Below are 21,548 nucleotides of genomic sequence, written 5' to 3'. Positions count from 1 at the left end.
TGTCCCAAAATCAATTTTATTTAAATAATTTTATTCTGTCTTGCCCTTGTTTGTGCGCGCCTTTATTTGGAGCGCTGATCATGTTGTACACAATTTGGCCACTTAGGGGCTTTGTGGTTCTGATACACTGTTAAGTCTACGTTAGAGAGTAGAAGGAAAAAGTCACAATCAAGTTATTCCAATAAAAGTTGTTTTTTTGCAGTGTAGGAAGAGCATATGCCGATGAGTATTTTTAAGATGCTTCTCTGTGTACATTCCTGAAGCGTTTTGTATGAATAGCCGTTCTTTTGAGTGATAAAAGTGCCGCGAGTAGCGCGCTAATTAGCTAGTCAGCGAGTCAGACTGGAGTAGATCCTGACAATTCTTTGCACATCTATAAATTGAAGCAGAAATCATTGTCAATTAAATCATTTTGAAAAAAATAAAATAAAATAATCGATTCTGAATCAAATCGCAGGCCCAAAAATCGGAATTGAATCGTGAGACAGTCAAAGATTTCCACCCCTACTATTTACATTGTAGATTCTCACTGAAGGCATCAAAACTATGACGACAACTATGACAACTAACGAACACATTTGGTGTTATGTACTTAACAAAAAAGGTGAAAAAATATATATAAATAAATAGCCACCCTTTTCGCTGATGACTTTTTTTTTTGCACATTTCTTGGCATTCTCTCGATGAGCTTCAAAAGGCAGTCACCTGAAAGGGTTTTCCAACAGTCTTTAAGGAGTTCCCAAAGGTAAGAATGCCAAGAGTATGCAAAAAAGTAACCAGAGCAAAGAATGGCTATTTTGATGAATCTATAATATAAAACATGTTTTCAGTTATTCCACCTTTTTTCTTGTTAAGTACATAACTCCACATGAGTTCATACATAGTTTTGATGCCTTCAGTGAGAATCTACAAAGTAACCACTCATGAGAATAAAGCAAATGCATTCATTAGGGAAGCGTGTCCAAACTGTTGCCCTGTACTGTACTTATCATCAGCGAAAGCAAGCTGATGCTAAATTACTAAAACTTACGTTCACATGTTGGCACGTGGCCGGACCATTTGTTCCCCAAACACGTCCTGGTATCAATCTTACTCACCATTTGATAGCTAATAAGAGTTGAGAGGAGAGGAGAGTGTTAACGATAATATTAATCGTCCTAAAAATATCTTCATGCAAAATTACTAAATATGTTTTTAGGAATTTGTCTTCATCCACCTACCCCGGGTTACAAGAGTATTTAATAATTGCCCCGAAAACAAGGTCGTCACCCTCTTTAATTTGATAATTGCCATTTGGAGTGTCTTCAGGAAGTTGACATGGTTTCACTGCAATGAAGAACAACAGTTTACCCACGGCAACTGTGGCACAATCGTAATCAATATCCTGACTGTCTTTGCACCAAATGCGTACTGAAAGGCTGACCAACATCTCAAGAAAGAGCAAAACAAGATCCACAAGCAACAATTTAGCAACAGATAATTAGATTTTCATGGGCAGAAGGAAAGAAACATGGTATAATATTCCTATTGACTCACAAATGCCACACTTTGAGACGGATTTGAGGAACTATACCGATTCAACTATGAAAATCTGCACATAAAACAAACAACATTATCTGATGATTAATTCACTTTCAGTCCATAGCCATCAGGAATCCTGTAGACCTAGTTAAGAACTTCCAGCATTTTATTTGGTATTCCAAAATATACCAGTATTTATAAATGATTATCTCAGTCCCTCTATCGGTCGAGCCCCCCTTTTTTTTTCCCAAGCAGAGCAAAAAAAATCCTGGATCCATGCCTGAAAGAGTGCTAAGTCCATCGTAAAATGGACTTGTGTACTAAGCAATCCCGGAATGAGAACAAATTCTATTTACACAAGAATTTCGTGGGTAAACTTCAGGGACAACCTGTACCTAAATTGATGTCACTTAATATTACAGCATAACGTGTTTTTGTTTTAGGCTTCATTTTATAAAGCCAGGTATTTATTTTTTTCTCGGAGAGGGAAAAAAAGGGAAAAAAAGAAAGAGAAGAAAAAATATATATATAAAGCCAGGTTTGATTTATGGTTATCATTTATTACTGAGATTTTATTAATCATGAAGAAAGGCTACTCTACTACATGCTAGCTGAATCTTAGTTCATGTTCATGATCATTTTGCTAACGTTAATGTTGGTTATCTTCAAGTATTGTCAGCTATCTAAAATAAAGGGATGTTTCTAAATCAGCCACTGTCACCCACAGTGTCACCTCCACACGCTGTACTTAGTTACAATTATTGCTTTCACTATCGAATATTTTTACAATCGATTAATCAACCGATTATTTAATCGACTAATCTGATTCATTTAAATTTTGCAATAAAGTTACAAAAGCATTTTCCCTGATTACTGTTTACAGGGATGTGATTTGACCAAAGTGAAATTATCTGAAAATTTAGCCGGGGGTCTGGGGGCCGCTGGCACCCAGCTAGGTCCAGGGGGGGACAAGGGGGGCGTAGCCCCCCGTAGCTCATGGGTTTTCCGTGTTTTTAAGTACTTTCAATGCACTCACATGACAAAGAAATAGACAAAACAACAGCATAAATTTTCAATGTATATTAAACTATCCCATATAAAATGGCAGTTTTAGTCAACTCAAAATCAGTCACATTCAAAAACATTGGACTGCCTTTGCTTTTAAAAACTATCACTGAGAATATCATCATATCTAACTAATGTGAGTTAACACATAAATAATGTTGAAGAGTTCAAATTTCATGAACAAATAATTGTATCATGACCAAATGAAAAGTAACTCATATTAGAGCATACCACAAATGTCTTTGTTATAGCAGAAGATGTTATCTGTCGGAGTCATGTGCATACACAATGAACTACTAAAAAAAAAATAAAAAATAAAATCTGAATTTTTTTTTTTTTGGGGGGGAGATAAAAAAAAAGCGGAATTCCGCGAATTAGCGGAAAAATCACATCCCTGTGTTTATTAACCAGTGATTGGTGTTTACTTTGTACTTCAAGTCTTCGGACAATGGAAACCCTAAAAAGTGCCTACCAATTAGTTATGGATGATCTCTTTTTTTGATTTCATGCTCATCTTTCACTTACGTATACACTTGATGTCCTCTATGTCCCATTGGCCATTTTCACATGTGCTTGTGTCTTTTCCTTCCATCATATATTGCTCGCGGCACTTGAAAGTTAATTTAGAGTCAGGCAAGTATTGTCTCTCAAATGGAGTCGAAATGACGGCATTCTCAATTTTGGTAGGGGGATTGCAGGTTCCAGCAACAACTGCAGGACATATAGGCAATTATATTGTGAAATTTCAGCAAAAACATTGAACTTTTTTTTTAATATGCTGTAGGTTCACTTTTACTAACTACTACTACTTACTACTTAAAAAATGACTTGTTTGTACTCACAAGTGCAGATTGAGTCAAAGGCTAATCCATTGGAATCCCATTTTCCTTTCACACACATTAAGCGGTCAATCTGAGGTTGGTATCCCTCCTTGCACATAATCTGGAGGCTATCTTCTTGTCCATTTATCTTAATTTGGTGTTTGATAGTGGCATGAGCAATCACAGGCATTTCCACACAATTATCGTTTGCTGCAATAGAAACACATTTAAATGTTAGATTGACGAAAACAGCGACCAAATGTAAAAATCAAGCTGCATAATGATGGCATGCATGTGGGTAAGATTAGGGTAGGATCAGATACAAAAATTTAATTCTCAATTTTCTTTTACACTATTGTCATTAACTCATTCACTCCCAGCCATTTTCACTGAAGCAACCCCCTTCGCTGCCGGCTGTTCTACAGGATTTTGACTGATTTTGCAAGGCCCACAGGATATCCTGTTCTATTGCGATAAAAACACGGAAAGATTAGTCTCTTCTTTCATTAGGAAAATAAAATCTGTTTTCGTTTTGCAGCAATTAGAATTAGAATATAGCTAAGTTTCATCATTATTCACAAATCTGTTTAAAACAGTGGGGAAAGCTTTTTGCAACATGGCCCTGGTTGATCTCTTATACTCTGCTGCCACCTGCTGGCCGTTTTTGATGTATTATACTCTGCTACCACCTGCTGGCCGTTTTTGTAATAACTACCATTCTTCAAGCATCCCTCTTCAGTTCAGAGGTTGCATCAAAGCCTTCTGTATGGTCTAGCATAAAAAAACATTTTTAAAAATATGTAAATATGTCTTTGGGACCATGGTAATATTTACAATAGAATGTAATTTTACGTTTGTGGGAGCAAATGAGTTATGGTTCAAGTTTGTAAAGGTGCTTAACACTGAGTGGTGTTAACCCTTACCCACACATTCTTGCAGTCCAAACCACTGTCCATCGATGCATTGCGCTACACCCCACCAGCCTTTAGAGGCAAGTTTAAAACCTTGATTGCACGTATAGTAGACTGTGTCATGTAAGGGACCCACAACAAAGCCATGAAGCACCTCCGGTTGCAGACACTCTGTTGTAGCCACGAAAAGAAGAATCCCATCTGATCAAAATCCAAGGCAGTCCGAGCACATTTTTAACCTTCATGAGCATGTTTTTTTTTTTACCTGAACAGTTCAGAATGCCGGTCCAGCCATTCAAATCACAGGTGGCAGTGAATTTTCTCTCAGGATCATTTGAACATGTGTATTGGACATGTTCATCTTTGCTGTAATAGTCCTTTTTATTGCTGATAATCTCCGCATTGCTGAGGTCAAGTTGTTTACATTGGTGTTCTGGAACGAGTCAAATGAATAGCTGATTAAAAAAAACTGACCTGTGTCCATTGAATGGGTTTCCTCAACATGGGAAACTGTTTTATGCAATGCTGAAACTCTCATTATTGCTGTTCAATTCAGAAGATTTTTTAAGAAAGCCTTTTCAACATTCCCACATGGAGTCAAAACAAACTAAATCTTAGTATTCCTTACCTGGACAAGACACATGTCCTTGCCAACCATTTTCATGACAATATAGTCATCATACAAGTTCATTTATCAATTGAGCTTGATTTATTCATTTGCATGAACGTGTTGACCTTGTGTGAGTCTGAGACTTACTGAGGCATTTCAGCTCTCCAACCCATTCCCCGTTCTTGCAGGTCTTGTAGTTTTGCCCTTCCATTACATAGTATGCCTGGCAATTGTACTCAACCCTCTCATTATGTTGGTAACTGAATTGAGAGGACGATGTGGTGTCCCCGCCAGCAAGGTACGGTGGCTGCCCACATTGCAATGGTGCTACAAGAATTGGGAGAAATATAGACGGTCATTGCACTGGTGCATCTTTATTTACAGTAGATTCAGGAAGTAGTAATACCACTTTCATTTATTCCCCAAACAGCCATGCTATACTCAATCTGCCACAGCCAACAAAGCATATCAAGGCAAAATACAAGCCAAAATCAAAGTATCTGTTTGAAGAGCTCGGTGACAAAATTGTGACAATGATGAGCAAATCGAGGCCAATAATCATGATAAATAAAAAAGGAGACAAATGGTCCGTGCTAGAGTCAAACAAACAAACATGGTTTAACAAAAACACAGCTGGGAAAATATGAGAAACTGTTTGATAAATTGCAGTCATAATCTTGAAAGGTGTATGTGAGTGAATCACACTCCCAATGGGGTTACAGTGTCCCCTCGCTATAACTCGGTTCGCGGCCTCGCTATATCGCACATGTTTTGTGTGCAATTTTGCATGTTTTTTTTTTTAACAGTAATGTACCTATTTTATAAAATTTCTAAAGATTTGAACATTGAGAATGTTTAAACAAGAGAGAAATGTGAGAAAATGTAAATGCCTCGATGAGAAAAGTGGTGAGGGGAAAACATTTATAATAAATGTAAAACAACGCTAACTACTTTGCGGATTTCATTTATCGCAGGAATTTTTTTGGAACCTAACCCCAGCGGAAAACGAGGCAACACTGCATGCTTCAGAGGAGGCGGGACTTCCGGCGCTGTTTCCGGTTGCCGTTTGCGACGTGTGGGCCGCTGCTTGCGCTTCCGCCCTTGTGCCCCTCGGTTGCGCGTTCCCGTCGATGGGTGCGAGTGTGTAGTGTGTCTGTCTCAGTTGTCCGTAGTATTTCAGAGCACTAAGAGTTTTAAATATGTTTTTTAAAAAGTGTAAAATGTACGAAAGGTATAGAAAACTGCATTGTTGAATGCAATGCAGCGGAAAATTTGGGTGCACCTAACTTGCTTTTATTAGCAAAGAAAAAAAAGTTGCTTGCACCAGTGGCAAAAATTATTCTACATCATCATCATCATTATGATGACTTGTTTTTTAATTCAAATGTATCATTTGTTAGGACACCAGCATGAAAATGTACTTTACCTTGGCATATTGGTGAAATGGTCCATTGTCCGTCATCTTTGCATGTTGATACTGCTGAGGTCTGCTCGGGAGTTGAAATCCAGTAACCGTCTCCACATGCGACAGTCAGACTGGCACCAGGCAAAAACGACAATTTGGAAGCAGGTTCGTATCTGGTTCCCCTATTGTCTGGCTCCAACACTTTGCATTTAATCACTGCAGTGGTAGGGACATTGAGCAAATAAAACGATGATTTGCTAAAAGCACAACTTCTCAAAGCTTTAACAAACAGAACAACTGAAGACGTTCACAAAGAGAACAAAAGTAACTCATTACCATTACATCATCAATTTCTAATCTTATTAGATGCTAGTTTTGGTCTTACCTTGACATTTCCCAAAGGTCAACGAATGCATCCACAATAATAGGACACAGCTTTGGGTTATTGTGTTCATTTTGTTTTCTTCACTCTCAACCGCCGACCGAACACATTTAAAAATGTAGACTGTAGGACATCAGTACGTTGAAAGATTAGACTGTGGAATGGATTATATTGCAAAATAGTGATTGCACAATATATTTACACAAGTCCTCCGTTGTTTCCAATCTAACAGTCCCAGGAAAGGAAGAGAAGAGGACGTAATGAGAGCCACACAATCACCAATACGCAAACATATGCGCACACACAGGAAACAGATCAGATCACCTTAAATGACACGTCTGAGGCTAAATTTGTGTGTGTGTTATTATTGCCCTTCACCTATCCATTTTCCGAACCGCTTATAAAACCTTTTTTTTTTAATGAGGTATTTATTTCTTTATTTATTTATTAAGAGAAAAGTAGATCAGCATTTTAGATATCTCACTTGCGGAGCGTTCAAATACAGTGCTGATCTGTGTTGGCGGCACAGAAGTTTAGCTCGTGACCCTTTACGTTTCCATTCTTCCATTGAAGAAAGTTTCAACTGCTGCTCTTGTAGCATCCATTCAAATCTTTTCTGGGGCTGCTAGTTTCAGATAATATGTCACTTCTGTGACAAAGTCGACCAATTCATCGGATAAGTCGATTTTAAAAATAGGTCCACCTGGAAATGTCTTCCTCAAGGCGCTGCTGGAAGTAGGATGATGTCCATGTTTTTCACGGACATTTTTTGCAGACACACCGCAGGAAGTTAGCTCATTGTAGCTAACACAGGCAGCTCCAGTCATTTACTTATGGAACTTAAAGCGTCATATTTAAGTGAGTTTTAAGACTCAATTACACGTGTAATGTTGATATAATAATGTGTGCATGTGTGAAGTTGCTTAAAACAGTAGTCTTAACATTATGTGTATTTTAAAGAATATCCTGTATATATTTTTATGTTTTTATATTATCAACTGTCGTTTAGAGGCGGCGCCTAAGGCGCGGCTCAACTTGCTCAAACTGTTCTGTGTTTTTCCATGACATATGAAAACAGAAACTTAACCATGTTTATATGAAACGAAACTGAAACTTAACTGTAATAAAAGCGACTTGTGGCCGGGGGAGGAGAGGGAGTCGGACGGAGCCGAGCGTGAGTTAACGTCTCACGTCTCCCCTTCTCTCCCCAGCCGCGGTTGCATTGAAACAAAGCACAGCCTCTGCCTCGTTTTTCCTTTGTGCACGGTCGGTAACTAAGGGGATCTGTAATATCAGACCCAACATTTAACTGGTGCCGAAACCCGGGACCTGCATCTGGACGGACGACCGCCGCCGAACCGAGGACACCGAGAATCTGTCGACAGCGTCTCCCCTTGCGGGACGGGTCTCCCCGCTCCGGCCCCGGCCGTTCGCCCGGACACCGGGTCCTGCGAACCAGACCGGCACCGAGGACTAACAGGTATTATGCTGTTTAATTATCACGATTTACACAAAAGTTTGAAAAAGGAACACTAAATATACTGTAGAAGTAACATAAAATAGAAAAGTGGGGAGTAAAAGCAAAGCGCTTGGGCGTTGGCCCGTGAAGATAGAAAAACCCATGGTATATATGATCCGGGCATCAAAGGGATCACGGTTTTATTAGATGAGATCCATAATACTTTTATTGACTAGTTTTTAACTTGTTAAATAAAAGTGTAGTTTTCAGGTGCCCGGGTAGAGGAAATTAAACGTTGCCGTAAATACGTAATAATTTACACCTCCCCACTCATTGTTTACCAAAATATCTGTGTTCAATATAACTAAGATTTATCAGGTCAGAACAGAACTGACTGCGATTAAAAATAATCGCCTATGGTTTTAAATTAGAAAATGGTGCACCACAGAAAAGAGTGTGTGTGTGTGTGTATGTGTGTGTGTGTGTGTGTGTGTGTGTGTGTGTGTGTGTGTGTGATAAGGAAAGGGAGTAACTGCTGCCCGCTCCGGAGTAGAAACAATGGGCCAGTCATTGAGAAAAGAAATAGAACAACACCAGGATGTTAAGTTTATTGCAAGCTTTGACGCTAATGCGTGCAAGTATCTGGAATCCTGGGTGACCAAGTATGATTTTAACCCGTCTTTGAGAGATGTCAGGAACAAAGAGGAAGTTAAGAAAAGTTTAGTGGAGAAAAGAGCAAAGAAGATTAAAAAGGGAAAGAATGTAGAAAAATTGGAAGCACAACTACGTGCTGTTGAAGTGTGGATAAAACAGTGTAAAATGAGGGCAGAAAGCATTTTGGAAAGTGAGAAAAGAAAAAAGGAAAAGACAGAAAGAAAAATGCACCAGCTGAAGTGCAACAGCAAAATGATCCAGAAGAGGAAGTAAACGTCAACCAACAGCGGGAACCGCCTACCCCGTCTACCTCCTCCCCAAACTCCACCTCCATGAGTTTTGGGGACGGAGCCTCCCCTCCTATTGGAAGCCGTACAAGATCAAACAAACCAACAGCAGACGTCCTGGCTGCAACAACAAAATTATACCCAGACATCCAGCAGGTGGCAGCATATCCCATGGTAGCTGTAGCCAACCCAGCTTATGGAATGCCAAACCCTGGCCAACCCGCCCATCCACAGACCTTGCTGCTCTATCGCCCATGGACTGAAGAAGAAAAAGTAGCCGCATGCGCATCAGTTCCTCCCATTGAAGATAACGTTGAAAAATGGGCAGCTGCAATTAGAGAACTACATGGATCCTATCACCTCAATGGCAATGAATTACTAAGCGTCCTACGTCTGACCGCAGGACATCGAGTCGGAAGAGGCCAGGTCTACCAACCAGGCCAAGAACTAGACAACGCCCTAAATACTCTTTTAGAAAGAGCCATCGCAGTGTTCAAGAAACCACCTGATTTAACTAAAGTCCGCCAATGCCGCCAAGAACCTGAAGAAAGCGCACAAAAATATGTGGACCGCCTCCAAGACGTACTGAAACTACATGGTGGCATCGAAGAAAGCACTGAGGCACAAAGCACATACCAAACATTACTGCGGGCAACATTCCTGGATGGACTAGTGGACGGTACAGTCAATTTCATCAAGAAATGGTTCACAGTAATTGATCTAAGCAACGCCTTCTTTTCCATCCCATTGCACGAGTCTGCCCGTCATTGGTTTGGTTTCACCTTTAATCAAAAGAAGTACACCTATACGAGACTACCCCAAGGCTATGCAGAGAGCCCCACCATTTTCTCTCAAGAAATCAACAACTGTCTGAGCCTCCATGAACACAGTGAAACCACTCAAATCTTGATTTACGTAGATGACATTCTCATCGCCAGTCCAACCAAAGAAGAAAATCAAGAAGAAGCAGTGAAACTGTGTCAACACCTGGCAAAGACAGGAAACAAAGCCTCACTGACCAAACTACAGTGGACTCAGACCGAAGTAGTTTTCTTAGGTCACATCATATCGGCAGAAGGAAGAAAACTAACCTCTGATCGGAAACAAGCTATCCTTGATGCCCCCAAACCAAAGACCAAAAGACAGATGATGGCCTTCCTAGGCCTAGTGAACTTTTGCCGTCTATGGGTTCTGGACTTCGCCGAAATAACGCAACCACTGGTGGATTTAATTTACCAAGAAGACATCGCCCTGGCCGATCCCATCACATGGACGAAAGAAGCTAATGAGAAGTTCAATCAGATAAAACAGACCATCACAAGCACAGGCCCCTTGGGCCTACCCGACTACAAGAAACTGTTCACCCAAACAGTGGACTGCAAAGACGGATTCATGACATCCGTCCTACTCCAACAACATGGTACACAAATGCGGCCAGTGGCCTACTACTCAAAGAAACTTGATGCTGTCGCCAGAGCCCTGCCCCAGTGTGTCCAAGCAGTGTGTGCCGCAGCAATGGCTGTCCAAGCATCCGCCCAATTGGTGTTGTTCCATCCCACCACTCTACTAGTAACACACTCAGTAGATGTTCTTTTGACTCAAACAAAAAATGTCATTTCTCTCACCAGCAAGACATCTTGGCCTAACAGCTGTACTGTTGTCCCAACCCCATCTTACCATCAAGAGATGCAGCACTCTCAATCCTGCAAGTCTCCTCCCAGTGGAGACAGATGGGACACCACACAGTTGCACAGAAGCCACCGAGGAAATCTGCAAACCAAGAAGAGATTTGTTAGACACACCCTTACAAGAAGGAGAAGCAGTGTTTGTAGATGGTTCCTCAAGCAAAGATGAACTAGGCAACACCAACACAGGCTATGCTGTGGTCACACAACAAAAGACACTGAAGAGCGGATGATTAATAGGAAATCTGTCAGCACAAGCAGCAGAACTCATCGCGCTAACAGAAGCATGTAAATTGTTCAAAGACAAAGCAGTAACAATTTGGACCGACAGCCAATATGCCCACTCGACATTGCACATCTTTGCCGCCATGTGGGCTCGACGAGGAATGAAAACATCAACAGGAAAACCTGTTCAACACGCCAAATTACTCACTGACCTTTTGGCCGCTGTACTGCTACCCTCCAAAATAGCAGTATGCAAATGCAAAGCTCACACCTTAGCAAAAGACGCCGTTTCTGTAGGAAATGCTAAAGCAGATTTGGCAGCCAAACAAGCAGGCCAAGTCAAAACAAAGATCGTCATGCTCGCCAACCACAAAGAAACACAACAACACAACAACATTCCAAAACAAGTACTAATTGACATGCAAAACAACGCTCCAGACAAAGAAAAAACACTATGGAAAATGATGAACATTGAACTCACCCCAGAAGGCCTCTACCACAAAGAAGACCGACCAGTCATCCCCCGCAGTCTGTTCCACGCAGTAGCCACATTGAGTCATGGGAAGTCCCATGTCTCAACAGGAGGGATGATATCTATGGTAGAACAGACAATGACAATACCACAGGGCTTACAAACCTATTTTAAAACTTTTTGTAGGTCATGTATGGTGTGTTGTCGTCACAATGCTCAGGGAAACTTAAGACCACAGAGAGGGAAATGCCCAGTGGGCTCCTACCCATTTGAAGTTTTACACATGGACTTTATTGAACTACACAGAAGTGGTCAGCACAAGTACTGTTTAGTGTTAGTAGACTCACTAACTAAATGGGTTGAACTTGTTCCTTCAAAACATCCAAACGCCCTCACAGTAGCTAAAGCTATTTGTAAACACCCATACACCACCACATACCATCCACAGAGCGCAGGCTTAGTTGAACGGACCAACGGTACTATTAAACTAAGACTCAAAAAGACCATGGAAGAAACCAAAAAACCATGGCCTGAGTGTTTATCTCTAGTAAAAACTTACATGAGAATAACGCCAAACCCACAAGGGATCACGCCCTTTGAGGCAGTAACAGGCAGACCCTTTGTGCTCCCCTTATGGGAAAATCAGCCATGGTCAGACAAAACAGGAGAGGCAGATCCACTGACTAAATGGTTATGTGACTTGTTTAAAGAACGGACTGTGTCAAGAGCAAATGATCTGCCCTCTACCTCTCTTCCCCCTGCACAGGAGACGGTGACCCCGGGTGACCTGGTGTTGGTGAAGGTGATAAAAAGGAAAACATGGTCGAGCCCACGCTGGGACGGCCCATTCGTTGTTCTCCTGACCACACCCACCGCTCTCAAAATCGCTGAGAGAGAGACGTGGATCCACCAGAGTCACTGCAAAAAGGTCACCAAACTCAGATAAGGGATTACCCCCTGATTCTTGTCAAAAAGAAGAAGAACCTTAGGGATACCATGGCACGTGAAGACCAGGTTACCCCTGGCTGGTTAGACTGGTTATTCTCTGGCTCCTGGTCCCAGGTTCTCCTTAAAATTTTGGGCCCCTTCCTTGTGATCATTATAATGTTTATCTTATTATGTGTTATTTGTTCCTGCTGTATTGTCCCAATGTCTAAGAGGTTAGTCGCCCGTATGTTCGTGGCCCAGATGTATCAATATAACTTACTACGCATAGAGGATTATGTTGACACTGTGGAGACCGACACAAAAGTGTGACCCTCATCTTATTGTGTTTTCCTAACTTCAAATTCAGTTCCATTCTCAGACCAAGAGGTTCTCGTCACCGTGCGGTGGGGGAGTTATGGAATTTTTTCCCTTTAAGTTAAGGGTTTTCGCCATTTCCTGAGAATGGTTCAAATGTTGTGAATCTATTAATGAAGTAATACTGAGAAAACTTAATTGTTTTAGTATTTACTGATGTCCTTTTAAATCCACAACAGGAGGGAATGTGAAGTTGCTTAAAACAGTAGTCTTAACATTATGTGTATTTTAAAGAATATCCTGTATATATTTTTATGTTTTTATATTATCAACTGTCGTTTAGAGGCGGCGCCTAAGGCATGTTTGTGAACTAAAAGATGGTTAATGTTTGTCTACCTTAAATGGTAAACACTAGCACGCTAATGCTAATGCTCAAGGTTTAGCATAGGCTAATCTTTGGTGTTTAATAATGCTCCTGCTCAAAAGATAATATTCACTCAATTCAACTCGCGTTCAACTTTAAGGATTAACACAAAAGAAGAAAGAAAGAAAAAATATTTGTTAGTTTTTTTTAAAGCTCAAATTTCAGGGGATGGTGGCGAGGGGTTGATTATTTGATGGAGGAATCAATAGGATAATCGATTTTAAAAGATTTTATAGTGACAGCTCTAATTTTACACCGTTGGTTGAACTGATCATCCACAGTAATATTAGTCACTCACACAGTCAATATCAGCCATGGCAAGCTGCATAATTACTGATTTGCAACATTTCTTATCTGCGTATTTCTTAAATTCAAAATACAATCAAATTAATATGCACTTAAAGTCAAGAGCCTTTTATTTCATTTTTAGTGAGGAAAAAAGGAAAAAAATCTGTGTGGATTACGATGTGAACTTTGATTGTTTGACTTTTTTATGCAAATTTAAAAAAAATTATGCAATTTAATGTCAAATCTCAGGCTAACCATCTTCATTACTGCCAGGTGCAGCACGGAAAATCAAAATGTCTCATCGCCTGTTACTATGCATTCTGTCTTCAACAGTACCACAAAACCATGGAGGTCGTGTATTGTGGAAAACTCAGTGGAGACTTTGGTAGACCCGATCCTGAGATACAGAGAGAGAAAGCAGGAGATAAAGTAGCAGACAAAGTTGGCGGCATATTCACCAAAGCCTGCTTTCTTCTGGCTCTGTTCCTGCAAGACAAATGCCGTGCCGAGGTCTGGTCTTCTTAAAAAAAACAATGATGTTCTAAATTTTGAAGTTGTGTACAAACCTTTCTTTTGTCCTTTTCTAGGAGGTTATGAAACATCCTAAGGTTTTGGATAGGGTCAGAACTATTTACCACCTCACCGTTCGCAAACACAAGATGGATGCAGAAAGAAATGTGACAAAACACAAGATGGATGCATCAATCAATGGAAACTTCTACGTCCCAGCAACATCACAGAAACCCCGTCCTGTGTTAAGGTAAGGTCAAGTTCAATAATATAACTCCAAAGTCCTCACGGGAGCAAATTATTTTGAAATAAAAAAACTTTTGTTACATTTACTTCTGTAGCATATTTTTGTGTTTGTGATTTGTGATGTATACTTTTATTTCCCCAAGCAAAATTACGTAAATATTGCTTTTTTTCCCTTTTTTTTTTCTTATACCTAGTCCTCCCACCGCTGCCCTTGACCCACATTGACCCTAAATGGTATTTTTCTGGTACAAAGAATATTAAAACGGTGCTAAAAATGTAATAAAAGTCAAGCATTGCTTTTTTTTTGTGGCGGAATGGAGCAAAGCAACCATGGAACATAGCTCAACTTCCTCGATTTTTCACAATAGCTACAGTGATTTAAATTTTTATTTTTGGGGAATACAGTTTAGACAATTTTCTGCATCTGAATTTGTGAGAACAATTTGGGAAAGGCCTTTTCCCAAAGAAGGATTTGGTAAATGCGTATGAGACCTTACATGTATCTGAGCGCTCTGTGTCCGTAGCATGTTAGCTTGTGGATGCAACAGACGAATAACCTTTTATTAGAAATAAGCAGAAAAGGCACCGACATACTGCAGACAATGGATGATGATTATTGACTCAATTTTATGACATTCATCCGTCTCGACACCCCCCCAAAAAAACAGCTACTCGCAGGTGGGCAGTTCTATTTCTCCATCGATGCACTTCTGTCGCATACCCAGTATGCCGTCGTGTCTTGTTCGCAACACACACCTGAACTCGATGGTATCATCATGTTCAAAGTATATCTTATTGTCACGCGAGTGTTTGAATTGAATGTTGTGTCTGCTCATGAGTTCTTTATTCACGGTGCAGGGCTCTGCAAGAAAAGGTATCATTCATAGTCATCATACAAGTTCATTTATCATTTGAGCTTAATTTATTCATTTGCATGAACGTGTTGACCTTGAGTGAATCTGAGACTTACTGAGGCATTTCAGCTGTCCAACCCATTCCCCGTTCTCGCAGGTCTTGTAGTTTCGCCCTTCCATTACATAGTATTGCTTGCAAATGTACTCCACCCTCTCATTATGTTGGTAACTGAATTGGGAGGATGATGTGGTGTCCCCGCCATCAAGGTACGGTGGCTGCCCACATGGCAAACCCCCTAGAAGAATTGGGACCCCTAGAAGAATTGGGAGAACTATAGATGGTCAGTGTACTGGTGCATCTTTATTTACAGTAGATTCAGAAAGTAGTAATACCACTATCATTTTTCCCTCGCCAGTCATTCTATACCCAATATTCCCCTCATTATTCCATAATGGAATTGCACGAAAACAATACACTTTTCACTCAACTCACTTTTTTTTCTCTCTTTTCTTTCGGCATGGGGATTTACAATAGCTTCACAGCTAACAAATAATATCAAGGCAAAATACAAAATTAAAGTAACTGTCAAGCTCGGTGACAGAATTTTGGCAATGAGCAAATCGAGAGAGTACGCCATCACGGCACAAGAAGGCACCAACATTTAACACCATTGCTGTTTTTTTTTGGTGTTTTTTTCCGCAGTTTTTTTTTGCACATTTCTTGGCATTCTCTCGATGAGCTTCAAAAGGCAGTCACCTGAAAGGGTTTTCCAACAGTCTTTAAGGAGTTCCCAAAGGTAAGAATGCCAAGAGTATGCAAAAAAGTAACCAGAGCAAAGAATGGCTATTTTGATGAATCTATAATATAAAACATGTTTTCAGTTATTCCACCTTTTTTCTTGTTAAGTACATAACTCCACATGAGTTCATACATAGTTTTGATGCCTTCAGTGAGAATCTACAAAGTAACCACTCATGAGAATAAAGCAAATGCATTCATTAGGGAAGTGTGTCCAAACTGTTGCCCTGTACTGTACTTATCATCAGCGAAAGCAAGCTGATGCTAAATTACTAAAACTTACGTTCACATGTTGGCACGTGGCCGGACCATTTGTTCCCCAAACACGTCCTGGTATCAATCTTACTCACCATTTGATAGCTAAAAAGAGTTGAGAGGAGAGGAGAGTGTTAACGATAATATTAATCGTCCTAAAAATATCTTCATGCAAAATTATTAAATATGTTTTTAGGAATTTGTCTTCATCCACCTACCCCGGGTTACAAGAGTATTTAATAATTGCCCCGGAAACAAGGTCGTCACCCTCTTTAATTCGATAATTGCCATTTGGAGTGTCTTCAGGAAGTGGACATGGTTTCACTGCAATGAAGAACAACAGTTTACCCACGGCAACTGTGGCACAATCGTAATCAATATCCTGACTGTCTTTGCACCAAATGCGTACTGAAAGGCTGACCAACATCTCAAGAAAGAGCAAAACAAGATCCACAAGCAACAATTTAGCAACAGATAATTAGATTTTCATGGGCAGAAGGAAAGAAACATGGTATAATATTCCTATTGACTCACAAATGCCACACTTTGAGACGGATTTGAGGAACTATACCGATTCAACTATGAAAATCTGCACATAAAACAAACAACATTATCTGATGATTAATTCACTTTCAGTCCATAGCCATCAGGAATCCTGTAGACCTAGTTAAGAACTTCCAGCATTTTATTTGGTATTCCAAAATATACCAGTATTTATAAATGATTTTCTCAGTCCCTCTATCGGTCGAGCCCCCCTTTTTTTTTCCCAAGCAGAGCAAAAAAAATCCTGGATCCATGCCTGAAAGAGTGCTAAGTCCATCGTAAAATGGACTTGTGTACTAAGCAATCCCGGAATGAGAACAAATTCTATTTACACAAGAATTGTCAAGTTGTTTACATTGGTGTTCTGGAACGAGTCAAATGAATAGCTGATTAAAAAAAACTGACCTGTGTCCATTGAATGGGTTTCCTCCACATGGGAAACTGTTTTATGCAATGCTGAAACTCTCATTATTGCTGTTCAATTCAGAAGATTTTTTAAGAAAGCCTTTTCAACATTCCCACATGGAGTCAAAACAAACTAAATCTTAGTATTCCTTACCTGGACAAGACACATGTCCTTGCCAACCATTTTCATGACAATATAGTCATCATACAAGTTCATTTATCAATTGAGCTTGATTTATTCATTTGCATGAACGTGTTGACCTTGTGTGAGTCTGAGACTTACTGAGGCATTTCAGCTCTCCAACCCATTCCCCGTTCTTGCAGGTCTTGTAGTTTTGCCCTTCCATTACATAGTATGCCTGGCAATTGTACTCAACCCTCTCATTATGTTGGTAACTGAATTGAGAGGACGATGTGGTGTCCCCGCCAGCAAGGTACGGTGGCTGCCCACATTGCAATGGTGCTACAAGAATTGGGAGAAATATAGACGGTCATTGCACTGGTGCATCTTTATTTACAGTAGATTCAGGAAGTAGTAATACCACTTTCATTTATTCCCCAAACAGCCATGCTATACTCAATCTGCCACAGCCAACAAAGCATATCAAGGCAAAATACAAGCCAAAATCAAAGTATCTGTTTGAAGAGCTCGGTGACAAAATTGTGACAATGATGAGCAAATCGAGGCCAATAATCATGATAAATAAAAAAGGAGACAAATGGTCCGTGCTAGAGTCAAACAAACAAACATGGTTTAACAAAAACACAGCTGGGAAAATATGAGAAACTGTTTGATAAATTGCAGTCATAATCTTGAAAGGTGTATGTGAGTGAATCACACTCCCAATGGGGTTACAGTGTCCCCTCGCTATAACTCGGTTCGCGGCCTCGCTATATCGCACATGTTTTGTGTGCAATTTTGCATGGTTTTTTTTTTAACAGTAATGTACCTATTTTATAAAATTTCTAAAGATTTGAACATTGAGAATGTTTAAACAAGAGAGAAATGTGAGAAAATGTAAATGCCTCGATGAGAAAAGTGGTGAGGGGAAAACATTTATAATAAATGTAAAACAACGCTAACTACTTTGCGGATTTCATTTATCGCAGGAATTTTTTTGGAACCTAACCCCAGCGGAAAACGAGGCAACACTGCATGCTTCAGAGGAGGCGGGACTTCCGGCGCTGTTTCCGGTTGCCGTTTGCGACGTGTGGGCCGCTGCTTGCGCTTCCGCCCTTGTGCCCCTCGGTTGCGCGTTCCCGTCGATGGGTGCGAGTGTGTAGTGTGTCTGTCTCAGTTGTCCGTAGTATTTCAGAGCACTAAGAGTTTTAAATATGTTTTTTAAAAAGTGTAAAATGTACGAAAGGTATAGAAAACTGCATTGTTGAATGCAATGCAGCGGAAAATTTGGGTGCACCTAACTTGCTTTTATCAGCAAAGAAAAAAAAGTTGCTTGCACCAGTGGCAAAAATTATTCTACATCATCATCATCATTATGATGACTTGTTTTTTAATTCAAATGTATCATTTGTTAGGACACCAGCATGAAAATGTACTTTACCTTGGCATATTGGTGAAATGGTCCATTGTCCGTCATCTTTGCATGTTGATACTGCTGAGGTCTGCTGGGGAGTTGAAATCCAGTAACCGTCTCCACATGCGACAGTCAGACTGGCACCAGGCAAAAACGACAATTTGGAAGCAGGTTCGTATCTGGTTCCCCTATTGTCTGGCTCCAACACTTTGCATTTAATCACTGCAGTGGTAGGGACATTGAGCAAATAAAACGATGATTTGCTAAAAGCACAACTTCTCAAAGCTTTAACAAACAGAACAACTGAAGACGTTCACAAAGAGAACAAAAGTAACTCATTACCATTACATCATCAATTTCTAATCTTATTAGATGCTAGTTTTGGTCTTACCTTGACATTTCCCAAAGGTCAACGAATGCATCCACAATAATAGGACACAGCTTTGGGTTATTGTGTTCATTTTGTTTTCTTCACTCTCAACCGCCGACCGAACACATTTAAAAATGTAGACTGTAGGACATCAGTACGTTGAAAGATTAGACTGGAATGGATTATATTGCAAAATAGTGATTGCACAATATATTTACACAAGTCCTCCGTTGTTTCCAATCTAACAGTCCCAGGAAAGGAAGAGAAGAGGACGTAATGAGAGCCACACAATCACCAATACGCAAACATATGCGCACACACAGGAAACAGATCAGATCACCTTAAATGACACGTCTGAGGCTAAATTTGTGTGTGTGTTATTATTGCCCTTCACCTATCCATTTTCCGAACCGCTTATAAAACCTTTTTTTTTTTAATGAGGTATTTATTTCTTTATTTATTTATTAAGAGAAAAGTAGATCAGCATTTTAGATATCTCACTTGCGGAGCGTTCAAATACAGTGCTGATCTGTGTTGGCGGCACAGAAGTTTAGCTCGTGACCCTTTACGTTTCCATTCTTCCATTGAGAAAGTTTCAACTGCTGCTCTTGTAGCATCCATTCAAATCTTTTCTGGGGCTGCTAGTTTCAGATAATATGTCACTTCTGTGACAAAGTCGACCAATTCATCGGATAAGTCGATTTTAAAAATAGGTCCACCTGGAAATGTCTTCCTCAAGGCGCTGCTGGAAGTAGGATGATGTCCATGTTTTTCACGGACATTTTTTGCAGACACACCGCAGGAAGTTAGCTCATTGTAGCTAACACAGGCAGCTCCAGTCATTTACTTATGGAACTTAAAGCGTCATATTTAAGTGAGTTTTAAGACTCAATTACACGTGTAATGTTGATATAATAATGTGTGCATGTGTGAAGTTGCTTAAAACAGTAGTCTTAACATTATGTGTATTTTAAAGAATATCCTGTATATATTTTTATGTTTTTATATTATCAACTGTCGTTTAGAGGCGGCGCCTAAGGCGCGGCTCAACTTGCTCAAACTGTTCTGTGTTTTTCCATGACATATGAAAACAGAAACTTAACCATGTTTATATGAAACGAAACTGAAACTTAACTGTAATAAAAGCGACTTGTGGCCGGGGGAGGAGAGGGAGTCGGACGGAGCCGAGCGTGAGTTAACGTCTCACGTCTCCCCTTCTCTCCCCAGCCGCGGTTGCATTGAAACAAAGCACAGCCTCTGCCTCGTTTTTCCTTTGTGCACGGTCGGTAACTAAGGGGATCTGTAATATCAGACCCAACATTTAACTGGTGCCGAAACCCGGGACCTGCATCTGGACGGACGACCGCCGCCGAACCGAGGACACCGAGAATCTGTCGACAGCGTCTCCCCTTGCGGGACGGGTCTCCCCGCTCCGGCCCCGGCCGTTCGCCCGGACACCGGGTCCTGCGAACCAGACCGGCACCGAGGACTAACAGGTATTATGCTGTTTAATTATCACGATTTACACAAAAGTTTGAAAAAGGAACACTAAATATACTGTAGAAGTAACATAAAATAGAAAAGTGGGGAGTAAAAGCAAAGCGCTTGGGCGTTGGCCCGTGAAGATAGAAAAACCCATGGTATATATGATCCGGGCATCAAAGGGATCACGGTTTTATTAGATGAGATCCATAATACTTTTATTGACTAGTTTTTAACTTGTTAAATAAAAGTGTAGTTTTCGGGTGCCCGGGTAGAGGAAATTAAACGTTGTTGTAAATACGTAATAATTTACACCTCCCCACTCATTGTTTACCAAAATATCTGTGTTCAATATAACTAAGATTTATCAGGTCAGAACAGAACTGACTGCGATTAAAAATAATCGCCTATGGTTTTAAATTAGAAAATGGTGCACCACAGAAAAGAGTGTGTGTGTGTGTGTGTGTGTGTGTTTGTGTGTGTGTGTGTGTGTGTGTGTGTGTGTGTGTGTGTGTGTGTGTGTGTGTGTGTGTGTGTGTGTGTGTGTGTGTGTGTGTGTGTGTGTGTGTGTGTGATAAGGAAAGGGAGTAACTGCTGCCCGCTCCGGAGTAGAAACAATGGGCCGGTCATTGAGAAAAGAAATAGAACAACACCAGGATGTTAAGTTTATTGCAAGCTTTGACGCTAATGCGTGCAAGTATCTGGAATCCTGGGTGACCAAGTATGATTTTAACCCGTCTTTGAGAGATGTCCGGAACAAAGAGGAAGTTAAGAAAAGTTTAGTGGAGAAAAGAGCAAAGAAGATTAAAAAGGGAAAGAATGTAGAAAAATTGGAAGCACAACTACGTGCTGTTGAAGTGTGGATAAAACAGTGTAAAATGAGGGCAGAAAGCATTTTGGAAAGTGAGAAAAGAAAAAAGGAAAAGACAGAAAGAAAAATGCACCAGCTGAAGTGCAACAGCAAAATGATCCAGAAGAGGAAGTAAACGTCAACCAACAGCGGGAACCGCCTACCCCGTCTACCTCCTCCCCAAACTCCACCTCCACGAGTTTTGGGGACGGAGCCTCCCCTCCTATTGGAAGCCGTACAAGATCAAA

General features: G+C 40.4%; 1 protein-coding gene across 1 annotated transcript in view; it reads right to left on the bottom strand.

Annotated features, from left to right (window-relative positions):
• LOC144062151 (sushi, von Willebrand factor type A, EGF and pentraxin domain-containing protein 1-like) overlaps positions 1-21,548 on the bottom strand; it is a 93,033-nt gene that overhangs the window by 4,345 nt on the left and 67,140 nt on the right. The window contains exons 26-37 of the mRNA XM_077583187.1: positions 16,334-16,439; positions 16,144-16,220; positions 15,178-15,375; positions 14,877-15,069; positions 6,355-6,590; positions 5,076-5,255; positions 4,584-4,751; positions 4,331-4,489; positions 3,429-3,617; positions 3,112-3,297; positions 1,221-1,326; positions 1,031-1,107 (exon numbers count right to left, since the gene is read on the bottom strand). Of these exons, the coding sequence (XP_077439313.1) occupies positions 1,031-1,107; positions 1,221-1,326; positions 3,112-3,297; positions 3,429-3,617; positions 4,331-4,489; positions 4,584-4,751; positions 5,076-5,255; positions 6,355-6,590; positions 14,877-15,069; positions 15,178-15,375; positions 16,144-16,220; positions 16,334-16,439 (1,875 nt within the window). The remainder of the gene's footprint in view (positions 1-1,030; positions 1,108-1,220; positions 1,327-3,111; positions 3,298-3,428; positions 3,618-4,330; positions 4,490-4,583; positions 4,752-5,075; positions 5,256-6,354; positions 6,591-14,876; positions 15,070-15,177; positions 15,376-16,143; positions 16,221-16,333; positions 16,440-21,548) is intronic.

The sequence above is a fragment of the Vanacampus margaritifer genome, chromosome 13 (assembly GCF_051991255.1).
Source record: "Vanacampus margaritifer isolate UIUO_Vmar chromosome 13, RoL_Vmar_1.0, whole genome shotgun sequence".
Taxonomy (NCBI): domain Eukaryota; kingdom Metazoa; phylum Chordata; class Actinopteri; order Syngnathiformes; family Syngnathidae; genus Vanacampus; species Vanacampus margaritifer.
This window is presented reverse-complemented; position numbering and strand designations above follow the sequence as displayed.